This window comes from Pan paniscus, chromosome Y (genome assembly GCF_029289425.2).
Source record: "Pan paniscus chromosome Y, NHGRI_mPanPan1-v2.0_pri, whole genome shotgun sequence".
NCBI classification, from domain to species: Eukaryota; Metazoa; Chordata; class Mammalia; order Primates; family Hominidae; genus Pan; species Pan paniscus.
In genome coordinates, this window is record NC_073273.2 from 18,579,054 (window position 1) to 18,599,864 (window position 20,811).

At 40.1% G+C, this 20,811-nt stretch overlaps 1 protein-coding gene across 4 annotated transcripts; it reads right to left on the minus strand.

The window, feature by feature from the left end:
- Positions 1 to 2,081: 2,081 nt before the first annotated feature.
- LOC129395611 (RNA-binding motif protein, Y chromosome, family 1 member F/J-like) lies at positions 2,082 to 16,524 on the minus strand. Of its 4 annotated transcripts, none has more exons than XM_063602000.1 (11): positions 14,435 to 16,524; positions 13,849 to 13,952; positions 10,711 to 10,888; positions 8,648 to 8,800; positions 6,521 to 6,635; positions 5,456 to 5,566; positions 4,911 to 5,021; positions 4,365 to 4,475; positions 3,333 to 3,443; positions 3,158 to 3,246; positions 2,082 to 2,658 (listed from the first exon to the last, which is right to left on the minus strand). In XM_063602000.1, exons 1-11 carry the CDS (start codon positions 14,541 to 14,543, stop codon positions 2,357 to 2,359), a joined length of 1,494 nt encoding a protein of 497 aa, XP_063458070.1. In that variant the 5' UTR covers positions 14,544 to 16,524; the 3' UTR covers positions 2,082 to 2,356. The 4 variants fall into 4 exon arrangements, with proteins under 4 accessions (XP_063458070.1, XP_063458071.1, XP_054963047.1 ...); XM_063602002.1 differs by having other exon boundaries at positions 2,646 to 2,660; positions 3,165 to 3,246; positions 14,435 to 14,543; XM_063602001.1 differs by lacking the exon at positions 3,333 to 3,443 and having other exon boundaries at positions 2,357 to 2,658; positions 14,435 to 14,543.
- Between the last annotated feature and the right edge of the window lie 4,287 nt (positions 16,525 to 20,811).

Below are 20,811 nucleotides of genomic sequence, written 5' to 3' on the forward strand. Positions count from 1 at the left end.
TGAAATGTCGCTGATACCAAGAAAAGATACGCCAGACTCAGTGAGGTGGAATGTCGCTCATAATAAGAAAAGATATGCCAGACTCAGTGGCTCACTGCTATAATCACAACACTTTGGGAAGCCAGGAAAGGAGGATCATTTCGGTCTGGGAATTTGAGACCAGCCTGAACAACATATCCAAAGCATTGTCCCTACAACACACACACAAACACAAAAGCTGGGCATGGTGGTTGGTGTGTGTCCGTAATTCCAGCTACTTGGGAGGCTGAAATGGAAGGCTTGCACATTTGAACCCCGTGTTCAAGGCTGCAGTGAGCTATGATGGTGCCACTGCAGTCTAGGCTGGACAACAGTGTGAGACCTTGTCTCTAAAAAAGAAAAAAGAATCGATAACTGCTTGAACTGAAGGATACCCTATGTATTATTGATATATTTGTTGATTGACATAATTATTTTTGTGTTGGAGTCGCACTCTGTCACCCAGGCTAGAGTGCATGGTGCAATATCGGCTCACCGCAGCATCAGGCTCCCAAGTTCAAACCATTGTCCTGCCTGAGCCTCCCAATTAACTGCAACGTACTACAGGCAGGCACCACCATGCCTGGCTAATTTTTGTATTTTTGGTAGAGATGGGGTTTCATGGTGTTGGCCAGCCTGGTCTTCAACTCCTGTCCTAAAGTGCTCTGCAAGCCTCGGCCTCCCCAAGTGTTAGAATTAGAGACCTGAGCCATCACACATGGACAGTAAGATACACAAGACTCGGGGGATTTATCTTTTCACTTCATCCTCACAATGCTACAGGTGAATGAAAACACTTCATAACACGAATAACTCACTTGAAAATCAAAGTTGGTAACTTCTCCCTTTAAAATTATTTGTAAACTTACCCTATAAAAATTGATGATTGTGTCAAAATTTTTCAAGAACATACTTCCTCCTTGCAGATTAGTCTGTCAATTGTAAGAATTATGGACTGCAAAACTTCTGGAACTTGATGTATTTCATTTCTTTAGTTTGTATAATCAGGAAAATTAATTCATTTAGTTATTTCGGTCTAAATATTTTTATCATTCAATGATGTCTTAAAACTTTAAGCAATCCCGTCGGAAACTTTATGCTGTTGTTTATGTTTTATACACTTCACTTTCCTCTAAGTATGAGGTTTAAAGTGTTTCCATTCATATTATCAATTAAATACGATAGGCTGACAGTGGAGGCACATGCCTATGATCTTAGCACTTCGGGAGTCTGAGGAGGGTGGATCAGGATTTTAAGAACAGCCTGGCAAACAAGGTGAAACGCTGTCTGCACTAAAAATACAAAAATTGGCCCAGCTGTGCTGCACACATATCTAATACCAGTTACTCAGGATGCTGAGGCAGGAGAATAGCTTGGACCCAGAAGGCAGCGGTTGCCATAAGCCAAGACAGAGCCACTGCACCCCAGCTTCGGCGACAAAGCTACACTTCATCTCAAAAAAATGTGATACTATCCCAACCACTCTAGATTATTCCTATCTCTAAGAACATATTACTACACCATTATTTACAACATCCATTGGCAAAATATTCAAGAAAAAATTAACGTGGGTACCTCACAAGACAAAACACTTACTTTCCACTATTTAAACTACAAACATTTAAATTCATTATGGTATGCACCTGAGAAACTTAGCTGGTTCACTTCTGATTTACGTGAAAAAAAAAGTTTTCATTACCGTTATCCTCTTCAGTCACAGAATGCTTCACATAGAATGTTCTGGATGTCTTAAACTTTAGTATCAATACATCTAATTATTTCTTTGACCTGTACTATTCCTCTAAAAAATAAACATTTTATGGTGAGGCAGACAGTTTTGTAGTCTTTCTGAAGACTTCTCCAACATTTTAACCTTGTTAGTTTTTAAAGAGAAACAGCCTAATTAGAAAACTTGAGCAGCTTGCAAGGGCGACATAACACATCCCTAATTTTGCATCTGTGTTCAAAGAAACAAAGGAAAACGTACAACAAACTACACAATTTACTCTCCTATTGAATTTGCTTTAAGCATGTGCGGCTAACCAATAACACCAGGCATCTTGCAGTACATGTAAAATTTTATTGTGAAAATTTTAAGGTAGATATTACATCTAAACACTTTCCAAATAGCATCAACAAGCATGAAATTACTTTGAAAACAATTCCTTTTCCTTTGAATACCTCAAAAAATTCATGGAGGAAGTCAGTATCTACCTCTCTCCACAAAACCAACATGTTTCTGTCAGTAATATGCAGGTAACGATGCAGAAATAACATTTCAATTTTTGATTTGCAAACAAGGTTTGGTATGCAATAACTATTATTTTGAATGCTTGCTTTAATATCTGCTCGAGTCTCCTTTTTCAGATCGACTCTCCCCACCATCTACTATAGATGCCACATAACTTGAGCTACCATATGCTTCACGAGGATCAGGGAGCACCCTACCCAGAGAAGGCGGATTCCTTTGGTCTTTTCTGCAAACATGCTCACGATCACAATAATGAAAATCACCACAGCTCCTTGAGTAACTCTCCCAACTTCTGCCATATCTATCTCGTGTATTACTATATGCATGGCAGGTGCTTCCACCATAAGACATCCGAGGCCCTCGTGCAGGTGGTGCATCATGAGACGTCCCTGCAGGGTTGATAAAATAATATGTGGGACTACATTTAAACATTTTTACTGCTATCATTAAAGCATGAATTAGTTAAAGTACTATTTGGAAATATCTGCTTTCCTCCGCCTTTGTTGACAGGATATTAATCAAGTCTTCAATAGTCAGAAGGTTTTATTTAAGAGAAGTGTAAGAGTAGTATTTTGCAGCTTAACAAACTTAATTCTAAAGTAAATGCTCAGTCACATTTTCTTAACGTTAACTGAAGTTCTCACCTTCATATCATTCCCTAGGCTTTATACTGATAATGAGTACCAGATAAGCACTGTTTATTTTATTATTTGTGCACAATGATGAAAATGAATAAATATGTTTCTGGGATGATCAAAAAAAAAAGAATACTCAATATTTAAACATGTTGCATATGTCCTTTACAATTTTCCTTAGAATTTCATTAAAATAACAATCCGGTCTATTAAATAAAATTCTGTAATTTACAAATCCATCCTGGACCCTTACCGTATCCCTGAAATGCATCTCTATAAGAACTTCCACGTAGATGTTCAGAATGATCTCTACCAAGGGCCTCACCGTAGCCATCGTGATAACTAAATTGAAAAAAAAAAAGTCTTTTCAATTTCCGAATGAACAATTTAAGAAATCCATTTGATAAATCCAGATAACATGACAGTACCTATATCCTCTAGAGGAATGTTCATCCCAACTAGAATGACCATAATCACGGTATGCATAGTCTCTAGGTGGTGGAGTATAATCCCTGGTTTCTCGGGAACTTGGACTATTTCTGCGTGCACAAGTTTAAGCAAGGAATGTTAAATTGTCAAATTGTAGTATCCAAAATAGAACTACATTACAACTTAAACACAGTTAAATTGCCAACCATCTAAATAAAATACCCACAGATCCCAAATGCCCAAAATGCCCAAATGCCCAAAAAGCACATGAAACAGATACTGATAATCAATGATGCAGGAAATGCATTTCAAATAAAAAAGGAGCTTCCACACTTCACACACACACACTGGAAGGGCAATAAATTTTCAAAAGCAGGAAATAACAAGTGTTTGAGAGGATGTAGATAAATTGGAGCCCTGACACAATGTTATTTGGAATGAACAATATAAGAAATCTATTTGATAAATCCAGAAAAAGTTACAGTATCTATATCCTCTAGAGGAATGTTCATCCTGCATAGAATGACCATAGTCTCAGTATGCCTAGCCTCTAGATGGTGGAGCATAATCCCTAGTTTCTCGGGAACTTAGATGATTTCTCTGTGCATAAGTTTAAGCAACAAATTTTAACTTTTCATCTTCTAGTATCGAACACATGACTAACTTACAACTTTAAATTAAAAGGCCAAACATCTAAATAGATATTTCTCCAAATAAAATAGGCAAATGGCCAAAAAGCACAAGGGACAGATACTCATATTCAGTGATTCAGAAAATGCATTTCTTTTTGTTTTATTATACTTTAAGTTCTAGGATACATGTGCATGATGAGTTAATGGGTGCAGAAAATGCATTTCAAATCCAAAATGAGATATCATATTTCACACACACAGATGAATGGCAATAAATTTTCAAAAGCAGGAAATAAAAAGTGTTTGAGAGGATGTAGATAAATTGGAGCCCTGATACAATGTTAGTTGGAATGAACAATTTAAGAAATCTATTTGACAAATCCAGAAAAGGTACAGTACCTATATGCTCTAGAATAACTTTCATGCCGACGAGAATGACCATAATCATGGTAAGCATGGCCTCTAGATGGTGGAGGATAATCCCTAGTTTCTTGGGAACCTCGATGATTTCTGTATGCATAAGTTTAAGCAACAAATTTAAATTTTCTACTTCTAGTATCTGATATATGACTAACTTACAACTTAAACAAAATTAAAAGGCCAAACATCTAAACAGATATTTCTCCAAATAAAATGGGCAAATGCCCAAAAAGCACATGGGACAGATACTCATATTCAGTGATTCAGAAAATGCATTTCTTTTTTTTATTATACTTTAAGTTCTAGGGTACATGTGCATGATGGGTTAATAGGTGCAGAAAATGCATTTCAAATCCAAAATGAGATATCATATTTCACACACACAGATGAATGGCAATACATTTTCAAAAGCAGGAAATAACAAGTGTTTGAGAGGATGTAGGTAAATTGGAGCCCTGATACAATGTTAGTTGGAACAAACAATTTGAGAAATCTATTTGACAAATCCAGAAAAAGGTACAGTACCTATATCCTCTGGAATAAGTTTCATGCCGACGAGAATGACCACAGTCACGGTATGCATGGCCTCTAGATGGTGGAGCATAATCCCTAGTTTCTCGGGAACTTCGATGATTTCTGTATGCATAAGTTTAAGCAACAAATTTTAAATTTTCAACTTCTAGTATCCGATATATGACTAACTTACAACTTAAACAAAATTAAAAGGCCAAACATCTAAATAGATATTTCTCCAAATAAAATGGGCAAATGCCCAAGATGCACATGGGACAGATACTCATATTCAGTGATTCAGAAAATGCATTTTTTTTATTATACTTTAAGTTCTAGGGTACATGTGCATGATGAATTAATGGGTGCAGAAAATGCATTTCAAATCCAGAATGGGATATCATATTTCACACACACACACTGGAAGGGCAATAAATTTTCCAAAGCAGGAAATAACAAGTGTTTGAGAGGATGTAGATAAATTGGAGCCCTGATAGAACGTTAGTTGGAATGAACAATTTAAGAAATCTATTTGACAAATCCAGAAAAAGGTACAGTACCTATATCCTCTAGAGGAATGTTCATCCCGATTAGAATGACCATTATCACAGTATGCATAGCCTCTAGATGGTGGAGCATAATCCCTCGTTTCTTGGCAACTTGGATGATTTCTGTGTGCATAAGTTTAAGCAACAAATTTTAAATTTTCAACTTCTAGTATCCAATACATGACTAACTTACAACTTAAACAAAATTAAAAGGCCAAACTTCTAAACAGTTTTTCCCCAAATAAAATCGGCAAATGCCCAAAAAGCACATGGGACAGATACTCATATTCAGTGATGCAGAAAATGCATTTCTTTTTGTTTTATTATACTTTAAGTTCTAGGACACAAGTGCATGATGAGTTAATGGGTGCAGAAAATGCATTTCAAATCCAAAATGGGATATCATATTTCAAACACACATTGGAATGGCAATAAACTTCAAACAGCAGGAAATAACAAGTGTTTGAGAGGATGTAGATCAATTGGAATGCTGATACAATGCTAGGTTGGAACGGAACATGATGCAGCTACTATGGAGAAATGTGGTGGTTCCTCAAGAAAACAAACATCATTATCATAGGACCATGCAATTCCACTCATATACACCCAGAACCGAATAGGCATACTCAAACAAATATTGGTGCGTAGAAATACTCGGGTGGAAACAACCCAGATAAAATAATGGGTTAATAGCTTGTGGAAGGAGTGAAGTGCTATGATGTAAATGAACCTTCAGGACATCATGCAAAAGGAGAGGAGACAAATACAAAAAGTCATGTAGTGTTTGAGCACATTAACATTAAATACCCACAACAGGTTAAGTTCAGAGGCAGAACACTGACTGGTGTTATCTAGCAGCTGAGGAAAAGGAGAAACTGGGAGGGACTGCTTAACTGGTAGTTGGAGTTTTAATTTGGAGTAATGAAAATGTTCTGGAAGTCGATGGAGGTAGTTGTTGCCTGGCACAGAACGTATTAAACACCACTTAACTGTTCACCTTATAATATTTAATTTTGTTATGTGAATTTCATCACCACAGAAAAAAAAATCAACTGTGTTTTTTAATTTTTCCTTTACCCATCGTTAGTTGCATAACCATCATATCTTGGTGACATGCGATCATTTCTCCAGGAAGATATTGTCCCTCTGCGTGGAGGAACTCCATAATTCTCTCTTCTTTGTGACATGGGACCTTTAACATTCAAATGATGGAGCATTACGTAAAGAACACCAAATCTGAAACGCTATTTTCTCTTCTCTCAAACAACTTTTTAAAATTATTTCTTCTATGACTCCATTCTTTGCTTCCTAAATTACTAGACAGACATGACACTGTGAATATTTCTCATGGCTTTGGATAATCCCATGGCTTCCACAAGGCCAGTTCTTCTAATGAAGCTGAAGGCAAACATTAATGCTTAGGTAAAAGTTCATTTGTAATGGTTAATAACTACTTAGTTCTTATTTTCTTTTTCATGTAAATTACTGATGACTGTGAGTGACACAGGGAAAACACGTAAAACCATCAAACTCTTCACTGATTTTAAAGTTTACATACATTGTCCTTTCTCAGCCAAAGAAGGTAGATTTTCCAATATCATTCAGTCCATCTCACACACACATAAATACAGCTACCTTTAAATGACTCTATGCTAAATGTTTACATAAAAGTTCTTTATGTCTAACTGGTTGGCTCTATCTTAAATGTTGACAAATTTAAATGTATTAGTGAAGATTTTCTAATGATGGTCAGGATTTGCTTTTACTGCAAAGAAAGCAATGCTATGCAAGGGGTCATTACAACATTGTTGCTATTTCAAAATAGAAAGTTTCTCCTTTAATATATTCTTCACTTGCTATTCCTTAGAGGTCAGTGTTTCACATATGATACCTTCACTGGCTAATTTTCCAATGGAAATGTGTTGGCTTGGGTATCCTGAAGCCAATAAATACCTCCTTTCACCGATACTCTACGTATGAAATGTAAAATTGAAAATGGCAGTTTTTAACTTCCTCCATATGTGGATGGAGGACTAAGAAAGAATTTTAATTTGCTCTGCTTAAACTTCCTTGCTAAGAACTTTTATTTATTGTCTTATTTTCTTCTGCTCAGTCTGCAGTCTTACAATTCTCAAAAGTATTACTTGCATTCAACCCTACTGCTCACCTCATGTTGCTTAGTTCTAAATTCTCTCCTCAAATAATTTCAAATCTTACACTAAGGACCTTGTGTTAATGTTTAAACATCCCGGTACAATCTCAATTACTGATTTACATACACCTATATTTCACAACTCTGCATTTCTGTGATATCCACTTAATTTAAGAATTTTGGACTCCTACGTGTCTACCTCTCGAGCCTTAAATTTATTTTTAAATCATATTTAAGCCCAACGACTCCTTGTCTGCTAAATGCTCTTGTAGTTCTTTTGAATCTTCATGCAAGCAGAGAGTATGCCTTGCACATACGCATTACTGAGGTCTCAGAAGCTGGATGGCCAGGCTTAGCGGCTCACACTGTGAGTGAGTGTGGAAGGCTGAGGCAGCTGGACCGCTTGAGCCCCAGGCTTTAACATCAGTTTTGACAATGTAGTCAGATCCTCTCTCTACAAAAACATAGGAAAAAAATGTAGCTAGGTGTGCTGCTGCATGCCTGTAGTTGCAGAAACTCGGGAGGCTGAAACAGCAGAATTGCTTGAGCCCAGGAATTTGAGGCTATAGTAAGCCGTCATCTCACAAATTTGAGGCTATGGTAAGCCGTCATCTCACATAGTGCACTCTCACGTAGTAAGAGCAAGACTCCAACCCGGCAAAGTCACCGAACAAGCAATTTTTAGAATGGGACACCAGGGGACTTAGGAAATGGAAGAATTAATTACATCAAGAAGCCTACCATCAAAGAATACTGCTAGGAACTTTTAGAAAAATTAAGGGGAATTTTCTAGCCAACACAGGATTAAAAGGAATGTTGGCCTCACTCTAATCACTTCTTTGATCTGCAATGAGAAGCTCAAGTATTTCTTCAACATAAATCTGAAAGGTACCTAGTGAGATAGAAACTATAATAAAAGCTATCAATCAGCAATTATGCTCACGTATGTGTCACTTCCCTTTTGTTCAATGAACTTAAAGCTAAGCATTCAGGTAAAACGGCTCATTTTCAGTCATACAAAAACTACGGTCTTTCTGTCAGGTAGCATTTACCTTGGCTTCCCATCCAACTACTGCTTCTTGCCACAGCAGAAGGAGCAGATTTTTTCAGAGGAGGACCTCCACTTCTTGAAGATGGACCTCTTTTAACTGGAGTGAGTCCCCTAGAATAACTCATCTTGAGATCAGGAGTGTATCCACCATCATCTGTATTTCAAACAAAATCTTTTTAGTTAACTAACATCACTGTTTCTTAAATGGCTAAGTTTTAGTTGTTTACAAATATTTTCTACATTTTATAACAAATTCACATTTTGTCTAAACTAATAAAATTAGCATTCCTACATGGTATTAGTACACTTCAAGCAATAAAAGTTCATTTAGAAAACCTAGAAAGGAACTCAAGTATCATAATATATCGGTATGAGGGAGAGATGTGGGAAAATGGGGCGTGAACAGGGCAGAAACCTATCACTAAAATATCTAAATATAATAGGCATAAAAATATTAAAAGAAAAATGATAACTGACTGTTTATATCCTTCTGTAATGAGGAAAAATTTTCAAAGCACATCATAAAGATAAACTAATTTCCATTCAAAGAAACTCAAATATTTCCAATACCAAGAAGTCACATATCAGGAAAATACATTGTCTCTAAAATTTGTTAACACAATGTAGAATTCTTAAAATTCCCTTATGAGACACTAATTTTCAGATGAGACTATGCTGAATTTTAACAGTCTTTAAGAATTGCATATTCGGTAATATAAACATTTTTATACGTCTACAAAAATGTAGATATATGCCAATTGCCAGGTGGTGTTACAGGTTAGAATTTATATATACATTCTCGTCCGTGGCAGAGTATAATTGAACCTCACCCTCAAGATCAGTGGAGACAAAATAGCCATGAAGCTATGCATCTTAAACTGGAGCAAACACTGCAATTTCAACTTGAAAACAATCTCCAATTAATTACACGTCTGGTTATTAAAACTCCAAGTTAATTGTTAGAGTTTTGAAGGTTGGTTAATAGATAATACAACTTAACCAACAGGTTTATTTATTTATTTATTCAGATGCACTCTTGCCCTATCACGCAGGTTGGAGTGCCATGGCATAACCTTGGCTCACTGCAGCTTTTGCCTCCCAGGTTCCCGTGATTCTCCTGCCTCAGCCTCCTGAGTAGCTGGGATTACAGGTGCACGCCACCACGCCCAGGCAAATTTTTTTGTATCTTTAGGAGAGACAGGGTTTCACCATGTTGGCCAGGCTGGTCTGGAAATCCTGACCTCGTGGTCCACCTGCCCTGTACTCCCCAGGTGCTGAGGTGACAGGCGTGAGCCACCTCGCCCAGCCCATCCAACAGTTTTTTTTTTTCCTTTTTTTTTAAATATATGGTTTGTTTTTCTTTTGGATGTAAAGATGGACCCCTCATTTCTATTAAGTAAATCACTCATAAATATCATTTTCAGTGACTCAGCCTCCAGCAAAGAAAGATTCATACATATCTGTGAAACCGTGGTTTTTAGAACTTTCCAGAGTCACACACTCTTTTCAGAAATTAAAGTTCTACATTTCTTCAATTGAAAATGCTTTATGGCAGGCCAATGTACAAACTCTCTGTATCAAAATTACAAAGCAATACATTTGCATAGATGTTTCCACATGTAGACACAAGAAAACAAATACTGCAAAATCAATCTTCAGTATTCAGTTACTTTTTCCTGTTGGAAAATTTTAAATATTACATCGTACTTTGATAATACAACTGACACGAAGTTCTGGGCCCTAAAGTAGAAAACTCTAAAGTATAATGAATATAAATGGGTTCTGCAGAAAACCGGTTGAGTACAGGCAATCAGCATTCACAAACACAACCCAGTTTCAAATGTGTGTTACTTCAATGCAAACTTACTATAATTTTAAAACAAATGTTAGATATTAGTTCAATCATTCTTCTAATACGCCTTTAGTACTTAGAAATAAGTTTGCTTATTATCAATAAGCTAATTTTCTCTTCATACAGGAAATAAAAAAATTGAGAAATTTCGATATCGTCAAACTTATTTTCTTTCAGTCCTATGGTTCCATCTTTATATTTTAAAACATTACCCAGGTGTCCTTCATGTGAGGGAAGCCACCCTCTTGTTCCTCCACTGCTTCCTCTTGCAGATCTCAGACTTCCTGAAGGGCTTCTGTTTCTCGAAGAAGCTGGTGGTCTCCGCCTACCATCACTTTGAAAAGATGGTTTCTTGGCTTGTTCTACTTTTATTGCTTTTCCATCCAAAGACTAGAAGTATTAAGGGTACTATCAATAACACTGGCACATTTAACGTATGCACATTTTACAAACATTTTTACATCAACTGTAGTTCAATTCGAGGTATTTTCTCTCAAAAGGAAACTTTTTTTTCTCCTAAAATGAACACATCTTTCGCAATGCCAAATTTGAGACAGTTACTGAGCACATGCCTTCCATTAAGGGATCAAACACAAATTCTATTTTTCAAATTCCTTGAAAACTTCTCCATTATTAAAAAAAAAAACTCAAACATAAAAAAAAAGATTGACCCATCACACATTCTATGGAAGAATGTGGCACATCTGTTTTTTACAATATATAATCCACTTCATCTTTGTAGTCACATCACTGATTTGAAAGTTGCAATGTCCCAACGAAACTTGTGTCATTTAAAAAAAAAGAGCTTACTTTTTCAGAGTGATTAGTCACATTACTCATTATGAGTTGTTTCTTGTTGGATTTGCTAACACTTACATAAAATGTCCCCATATGATTTACAATTCTATATTGACTCTAAAAATGTTTCTGTAAATGTGATCCTTGTTTGATCTCATTAAGTTTTCTTGCCTTACTCATTTCTTACCTTGCCTTAGACGTGCCCCTAAAAAACGAATCTTAATATAGTACTTCAGGTAATTTCTCAGAAATGCTTAACTATCCTAATTAATTTCATAATAACATTTTTCACTGTAATCTTTTCTACAGGCCACAGCAATTTTTGAAAACAGTTCAGCTAATAATGCGATTTTAAAATTACATGGCTTTTGTTATTTGGAGGAAGGACTTAAATCCCTGAACAAGACCCCTTGCAGCCACATCGCCCGTTGTTCCTACCTTGAAACTTCTTTTGTTATTTCTGGGCTCAAAATATTTTCCCCAGATTTGCCCACGGCTGCTTCCTTCCCAGTGTTCTGAAGTCAGCCAAAATTCCTTAACTGTTAATTCCCCCTGAAAACTCGAAGAACCTCCTTTATTGGCCATCTTAACATTAATGTGCATACAACATTCATAGTTATTTTAACACAATAAAACATGTGAGATGAAGTAATTTAGAAATAACGTTGGCTGGGCGCGGTGGCTCACACCTGTAATCCCAATACTTTGGGAGGCTGAGGCAGGTGGATCATGAGGTGAAGAGATACAGCTCATCCTGGCTAACAGGGTGAAACCCCATCCCTACTCAAAGTACAAAATTAGCTGGGCGTGGTGGCACGCCTCTGTAGCCCCTGGTACTGGGAGGCTGAGGCAGGAGAATCGCTTGAACCCGGGAGGCGAAGGTTGCAGTAAGCCAAGATGGCCCCACTGCAATCCAGCCTAGGGCACGCAGCGAGTCTCCATCTTAAAAAACAAACAAACGAACAAAAACTTTACACAAATTATCTGCCCTTTTGCTTGAAAACTAGAGGGAAAAAAGAAATTATCATAGATTCCTATACAGAAGTCAAAATTATCTCCATACCTACCACAAAGCCATGAACCAAAAGCAACTCTCGGTTTCTACCACAGCTTGAAATACTAATTTATAAGGGTGAATAAAAATGTACTTTCTGCTATGTGACAGGAAGTGTGCTAGATGTAACAGAAAGAAAAGCAACTAGCAAGACTTAAATATGCACTATATACAATTTCACGATCAATAGATTAATACATAGTACAGCGAGTAGAAAATACCTACAATATGCAATGAGGAAGAAAATATGAAATCTAAGTGGTTTTTGAAGCATAAATTTTATTTACGAGCCATACACAGGGAAGGATAATTCTCAAGAAGTCTAAAAAAGCACTTTGGGAATAGCGTGAAGACTAACAGGACCTAAAAACAGATTGGGATAATGTTATTTATTTATTTTATTTATTTTTTGTTTTTTTGAGACGGATTCTTGCTCTGTTGCCAGGCTGGAGTGCATCGGCGTGGTCTCGGCTCACTGCAACCTCTGCCTCCTTGGGTTTAACCGATTCCCCTGCCTCAGCTTACTGACTAGCCGGAACTACAGGCACACACAACCAGATGCAGCTAATTTCTTTTTTTTTTTTTTTGTATTTTAGTAGCGACAGGGTTTCACCATGTTGGCCATTATGGTTTCTTTCTCCTGACCTTGTGATCTGCCCGCCTTGGCCACCCAAAGTGTTGGGATTACATGCATGAGCCACCATGCCCGGCATGATTGGGATAATGCTATAAAGCAAAAAACACTAAAGAGCACAGAATGGAATGCTCTTGACTACAATGTAAAGGAATTCAATAATTAATATAATTACATAGAAGTCTAAAGCTTAAGTAAACACACAATCTCTAGATTTAAGACTCAACAGGACAAGAGACCATTGGTTCAATCAAAACAAGTCCTCAAACACACTGGGGAAATGAGTAATTAGCTATTCATGTTACATAAATTACTCTGGTGACAGGAAAGAAATGTCCTTAGGAGAAAAAGCAAGCACGGAGCCAAGAATGCCAGTTACTTCTTCTGTTATCTGACTTCAATGTTCTCATATTATTTTCTATTTTCAACTACTTAACCTTTCCGTAAATGTAAGGGTCTTATTTAAATACACTTTTGCAAGAATATATTTTCATAAAATACATTCTTCAAGAAGGAAAGAGTCTTTCCTTCTTGTGCATCTGTTATTAATAGCATTTAATAAATATTGACTTATTACTTTCATTTACATGAGGGTTCCTTTTAAGTTTTAAAGCTCTTCAAAACCTTTTAAAATCTATTTGCACTCATATCGAAATACAAAGATAGAAAAAGGTTACCAAATATTAATTTATAGAATGTTAATTCCAATACCCTTCCAACTACACTTGCACGTATATGGCACAAAAAAGAGGATGGCTTCATATGTCATTCTACTATCTTCAAAAGTTTAGTAATATTAAAAAGACCTAGAAATATTGTTAATTGAAGAACAGAGTTAGAATATTAGTAATAAGGGACTCTTACCTTTCCATTCATATCTTTGGCAGCATTCTTAGCATCTGCAGGGTTCTCAAAAGTAATAAATGCAAAGCCTCTGGATTTGCTGGTTCGATCCTTTATCAAAAGAACTAAAATATATGAAAACATTTTACATTCATATAATGGACTCATCAAGGTACTCACCATCTAAAGGTTACATCAAACTAAAAAATAATTGCATTTCACATCACTATTATGGTTCTCAGTACTCAGTCACCCCTACAGTCAGTCTAGTTTATTCCAGTTTGTTTCGGAACTCCACAGCACATTTACTTTCCCTCATTTTCCTTTCTAAGTAGTAGGTTATCCTTTCCACAGAACCTTAACCTACTACTATGAGAATTTTCCAAATATCAAACGGATACTACAAAATAAGAGTTTAAAATGCATAAGGCATTTTAACGTAGGTATACAATGAACTTCGAAAAAATATATTTTTTCAAAACATATATATATAACATACATATTTTAAACATACATATTGAAATATACATGTGAAAATACACACACACACACACACACACACACACACACACACACACACACACAGAGACACGGTTTTAAGAGTTACCTTCTGATATGGGACCATGTTTCCCAAATACTGCTTTAAGCATCTTCTCATTGGTTTCTCTATTGAGGCCACCAATGAAAAGCTTGCCAGGATGATCTGCTTCTACCATTGTGCTGTAAATGGTAAAAAATTATCTATATTTAGATATAAATAAGCTAAAAAGAGAAAATTTTATTACGTACTGTGCTGAAAACCCAAGTAAAATTCCCTTCCCGAGGCTGACATCTTTTTAGTATTTCTTACTTTATATATGTAAAATTTGTAACACTCAGAGCAGAGGGGCACTAACTTCATGGACAAATGCTGCATTTTAGTATGTACCTGACAAAATCTCACTTCTAAAAATTAGATAAGAAAAGCTATTGTAATTTTCCTCAGTTGCAATATGAAGAATGTCCCCATTTAAATAATTTTATTTGAAAAGAATCTATTTATGAGGTACAGTGTGATGTTTTGCATATTTTCTTTCTTGAGATGTATGTCTCCTGTTGCCAAAGTGAACTGCTCACTGCAGGCTCTTCCACCCAGCCTCAACTGATCTTCCTACATCTCAGCTTCCCAAGTAGCTAGTACTACAGGCGCTTTCTACCACAGCTGGGCAATTTTTTGTATTTTTAAAAATAGACAAGGGTTTCCCCATAGTGCCCAAGCTAGTCTCCAAATCTTCGGCTCAAGTGTTCTGCCGGCTTGGGACTACCAAAGTGATGGGATTTCAAGGGTGACTCACCACACTCAGCATGATATTTGGATAAGAGATTAAATCGAGCTACTTAAAATGTTCTAGGAGGAGAATATTCTAAATATTTTACCATCTTTTAGTGATTTGAAATATACAATAGGTCAAAGATCCCCGAACCCTAGCCTTCAACCCGTACCTATCTGTGGCCTGAATGTGATGCCGGAGGATGACATGTAATACCTGTCTGTGGAGAATGTAACGCCTGAGGATGACCTGAGGTGGTACACTTTTATCCGGAAACCATCCTCCCTACTCCCTCGCTGGCCCTCCCTGTCCCCGTGACAGCCTCACTGCCCCACCTGGCCTCTGTCACATTGCTCCTACCGGAAGACCCGCCCCACCACGTGCCCCTCGGAGCCCTGCCGCCAGCCCCCACTCCCAAACGTGTCCACCTCGCCGCCTTCTTCCCCTGCGCAACCCTTGTCTGAGGAAAAACTGACTTCTACTAAACCAGTCCCTGATGCGAAAATAGCAATGAAAGAGTCCATTACGTTACCCAGGCTGGTCTCAAACTCCTGACTTCAAGCCATCCTCCGACCTCCACTTCCCAAAATGCTAGGATTACAGGAGTAAGGCAGTGTGCCAGGTTAACAGAATAACTTAAGCGCATCTATTTTGTTCCAGTTTTCGGCTATCTAACTCCATTTATCTCGGTTACACCCACTTATTCGGTTTAAATTATTTACGGTGCCAAAGATACATGAAACATCTTTCAAATACTGTCATACAACGAAGGAGACAATCACAGGCTTTACAGAGGCAAACTGAAACTCAGATTATTTGTGGCCCCATATTTCTACATACACTAAAGTAACACAATTTATGTCAAAATTTGATAATTTCTTCCAAGCAAATCAGACACGCGACATGTGCTAACTAAAAGTGTGACTTTTTAATCGCAGTGGTTAAGTGTATTGCCTGTATTCTGAATTATGACCACATTCACAGAGAAAACCCGCTTTAATAAAAAGTGCACATGAAAACAAATGGCGGCTTAGCACCATCTCCCACAACTAGTCGGACATATTAGGCACTTAAAGGTAGAATCCTCAGCAAAAATCAATGAGTTTAACGAAAGTGAGTCTCTTAATAGCACTGAGGAGTTCTTTCCCCCACTGACTCCTCCCGTAATTCAACAACCACACATAGAAAACCCATCCCCTTTTGTAGACAAAATCCCAAACCTTTGCTTTCTATTCTTGCCGAGAGACCCAGCTGTCCAGAGAAACAGAAAATACCTGCGCTTTTTAGTAGGACAAAGAGCCTGAGGTTCGCCTGGCCCTCAGGCCGTACGGAACCGGCTTCGGAACACCACAGGGCCAACTGCGGGAAGGACAGCGGCAGCTACCCTGAGAGGGAAGGACGCCAGAAGCCGTGCCCGGAAATCCCGCCTACCTCCAGCGGCCAATCATTGCGAAGGCGGTGGGCGTCAGCCAGTTCCTGCGAAGGCTGTGGGCGTGTCCTGAGGCCCCTCCGCCCCAGCTGGCCTGCAGCTCCATCATCTCGCGGTAACTCTTCCGAGACCACGCTTGTGCCATGTGGCGGGCGGCGGTGGAATAAGGCACACGCGAACTGTGAGCCCTTTGCAATTGTGGGCATGGAAGACCTACACCCTAACTGGCATCCTGAGGGTGGCAAGACATTAATTAACCCACAGGGAACACATGAAACATCTCACTTCATTAGGCAGGCTAGGCTGATGGTACCGAATATTGCAGATCCAGAGGGGAGAGAGAGGGACAAGCGCTGCCCGCTGGGGCGAGGGCAGCGGCGGTGGCTTGGGGGGATTGGGGCAGGGCGGGTGCGTGGGACTCAAGTTGACTGGTACGTTGCTGAGGTGGAATTCCTCTGCACCAGAAGCTGAAACCCTGCAAGGATTCTGTCAGGTCTAGGCAAATACATACTCCGAGTTCCATGGTTCCTCCCTGAGGATGCTGTACTCACAGGGGCATTCCAAAGGACTTCTCATCCTGTGTCCTGGGCACACGGGAGGCCTACCGCCATGGTCGCCAATGCAGTGATCCGTGTGCACTGCTTTGCTGGTGCAGAGGCTCTCACAAATGCAGTGGTGGCCGTGGTGCCTGCTAGCGGGGCTCTGGAAGCCAGGGCCTTGGCATCCGACTCCAGGGCTGCTGTGCGCAGCTAACCCTGCTGGGTATCTGAGCCGCAGTGTGAGAGTGACAGGCTAAGGGCCCTGTGGGGCTCCCCAGGAACCCTGTTCCACATAGGTGTAGGATGTGGTTCTCAGCAGGGCAAGGCCCGCAGGCCTCTCCTGGAGTTGCCCCCAGAGTCGAGGGGTGCCGGGGGAGGGGGTGGGGGGTGGGAGGCACAGGCTTTGCTCTGTTGGAGCCTCAAGGAGGGCACCATGTTAAGGCTGGAGGCTGTGCAGGAGAGGATGGTCTGTGCACAGAGCAGGAAGACAACCCTGGGGGAAGAGGCATGCTAGTGGGGGATGACATCATTGCAGAGATGGAGGTGGTGGCCAAGGAGGAGGCCAATGTGGAGCCACAGCAGGAGGACCTGCAGGCACAGCCTGGCCCTGGCCCCAGTACGCCCCGGCCAGCAAGAGACTCGCTGGACGTCCTTCACTTGGAGCTCCGCTACGTGAATGTCCCAGGCCACATGGCATCCCCGGCTTCTGGGCCAGAGCCATATCCTTGCAGCTTCCAATTCGGGATGGTTGGCAGCAGGGGATGGGCGCCGAGCTCCCGGGAGCGGAGGTGGGGGGAAACAAGGTGGTAGGCACTGGCGGTCAGCCAGGATTCAGGGCATGGGTGACAACAAGGGGAACCGAGAACAGGCTCATGCACATAGGAGGGCAGCTGAATTGCATGTGCCCTGAGGGCATGTGGTAGGGACAGGAAGCCAAGCACAGCACTCACCAGGGAGAACAGCAGCGCCAAGGACCCATCATAACAGCAGAAAGTTGAAGGATACGATTCACTGGGAAAGTCCCTGGAGGAAGGGGAGTCTGCATGCCCATGCCAGCCATGGAACTTCCCTGCTCCCCTTGCCTGTGTCCAGCAAGCTTACCCCAGAAACACAAGGTGCTCAAGACTCGATGTCACTGTGCACGGGGCTGCTGTCCTATGCAAGGCAGGCACTGTCTCCCCAGACACAATTTCTTCCCTGTGCCAGCACTGCACCCAAAGATGTTTAGGCCCTGAGTATATATAAGCTCCCTTGAAACCACTCGAGCTCCATGGGGAGAGCCAGGCACAGCCCCGTAGCTACTTCTACCCACAGCGGTTGCCTGGGGTGGACACGTGCACCCCTCAGGGAGACCAGGAGAAGGAGAGACCACACACTCAGACAGCAGCAGAGCCTGTCTAGCACCCAGCACAGGAGGGCCTCCTGCAGCTCAGAAACGCCGAGCAAGTAGTCGCCTCACACAACAACACCCCGCCCCCAACCCCCTGCCCACTTCTTCAGTGCCAGTCCCTGGTCAGAGCAGGTTGTCTGGGCCTGCCTCCACCCACCACCAAGACCACCACAGCTCTGATGGTGCCCTCCACGCCAGACAGAGACAGAGGGCCTGGAAGGGAAGGTGCCCTGCCCCACACTCTCCGTGCTCTTGCAAAGTTGCAGGGTGTTTCCTTGCACGCCCACCCAATCATCTGGCGGCTCCTTGACCAGAGGCAGCTTGTGCGGCACACCCAGATGTTGGCCGGGATCACAAATGATGATGAAGTCCTGCTAAGCTACGTACGTGATGGATTTGCAGGTCAGGCTAAGGAGCCTGAGTCTTCGGGAGGGGTCTGGTGTCTGGGTCAGGTTGAGGTACCCCTGGGACCCGGGGGTGTCTCAATGAGAGAGTTGGGAAGGAGAAACACACGCTTCACCCCAGCTAACAGGTCACCTCACCCCAGCTACATGAAATGCTGCTTTGAGTACGTCCTCTTTCTCCTTCTTGGCCAGGTAAGGGGAGGAAAGCAACTCTTCCGGGTACCGGCGGCAGGATGAAGTTTTCCTTTTATCACAGTCTTTACTTCCACAATGAAGTGATCATTCGGGAGTACTGCCTTGGCATCCTCGGTAAGGAGCGCCTCCCAGCATGGTAGGGGAGCTGGTGTGTGGGAGGGTAGGTCTGGCATGAACCTTCCTGACTCCTCTCTTTGCAGGATACGGGATGTCTCATTCCACTGCAGTCTAGTGGTTGTGGGATCAGGAAGGTCAAGCCTCCAGCTGCAGGCAGTGACAGAGTGGAACGAGATTTCAAAACAAAACAAAACAAAACAAAACAGTCACTGGAAAGATAATAAAATACATAAATGTGGGATGTAATATGTAATCGTGATAAAATAAACTGGATTTTTTGTATAAATTATACATATAAATGTAATGACAAGACAGTGATAAGACAACTCATGGTCTTATCTCAATACTTAGTGTCTTCATGTAACATACGTCCTTTAGGATAGTTATCGACCATTTTCTTTCCAGGAGAGACAGATGAGAATGCAGAAATGTTAAAGTGCAAGTGCCGGAAGCTTCCAGCTGTGCCCACCTGTATCCTGACATAGACAGTTTCACTGTTTGCTTCATTAATCACGCCAAAGGCTCTGATGCAAATGTGGTACAGAGTCACATGTTTTTTTATCTACATGATAGAAACTATAACTTCATCCCTATATAAAAGGGTATACAGCATATACCTCGATGATAAATATAAGTGAATCATTGATCAGTAGGAAACCATTTTAAAAGTCTTTCACAACAGAAAAAAATCCCTGAAAACATTTTCTTCTCAATCTCTGAGTTTTCTTACATGGCTTATGAACCTCTATCCACACTCAAGACATAGTATGCTGCTCTTCCAACAAATTATTCATTGTACATAATTCCTGTAATCTAATAACAGTACTTTTACACCTCGGGGTTTAAAATGACTCCAACTTTTTTCTGTTTCTCCAATTAAAATAACTTTTTTAAGGTTTAATTTTCACTAATTTTTTGCAGTAATATTTTTGAAGGTATTTGACCAGGATGATTTGGTTATATACCTGTCTGACGTCTCCCTTTCCTCTGAACACATATTTTATTACCCACTTATTAGATCTCAGTTTAAGAAGTTGAAATAGGGATTTACATCTAAATTCTACATTTGAATTTACAGGAGTCAGTGAGTCCAGGAAGTGCCTTTATGCACAGACCAATATCTGGGAATGGCACTAGGGGACAAATAAGCTTTACCAGTCTCAAAGCCCTGGCTACTACAGTGAATCCACCCTTCTCCTGGGTCTTATCTACTTCAGCAAAAGAAGGCCACCCACTAAACCAGGCCCTTGTACTTTGGGCGGAAACTCCTAAGTCCTCTAGTCTCCTCAAACGGACAACCAGGCTGCCAATTTTCACAATAATAATTTCTATAGCACTGAGTCTTTGCTAGCCTTGTAACTATAGCTACTGATGCTACAGTCTGGTCCCTGTATGATAAAACACCAGAGCAACAGAAACAAAAATATTGACTGAAGCCTTCTAAAATCTCTGTAAATATATCTTCAATAAATATGTTCTTTTTTTTACAGAACGACTGCTTTCAACTTCCTGAACTAATGCTTCGCCTTCGCTAGTTTTCATTGTTGAAATTGATGGAAAAGTGTACATTTAACATGAAAGTCAATACAGAATTTCATAT

Coding starts and splice junctions, on each gene's coding strand:
- LOC129395611 (XM_063602000.1), bottom strand. CDS start 14,543: ATGGTAGAAGCAGATCATCCTGGCAAGCTTTTCATTGGTGGCCTCAAT. Junction 8,801..10,710: donor CTCACATGAAGGACACCTGG/GTAATGTTTTAA, acceptor TTTGAAATACAG/ATGATGGTGGATACACTCCT. Junction 3,444..4,364: donor AGTTATTCTAGAGCATATAG/GTACTGTACCTT, acceptor TTGTGCACGCAG/AAATAGTCCAAGTTCCCGAG.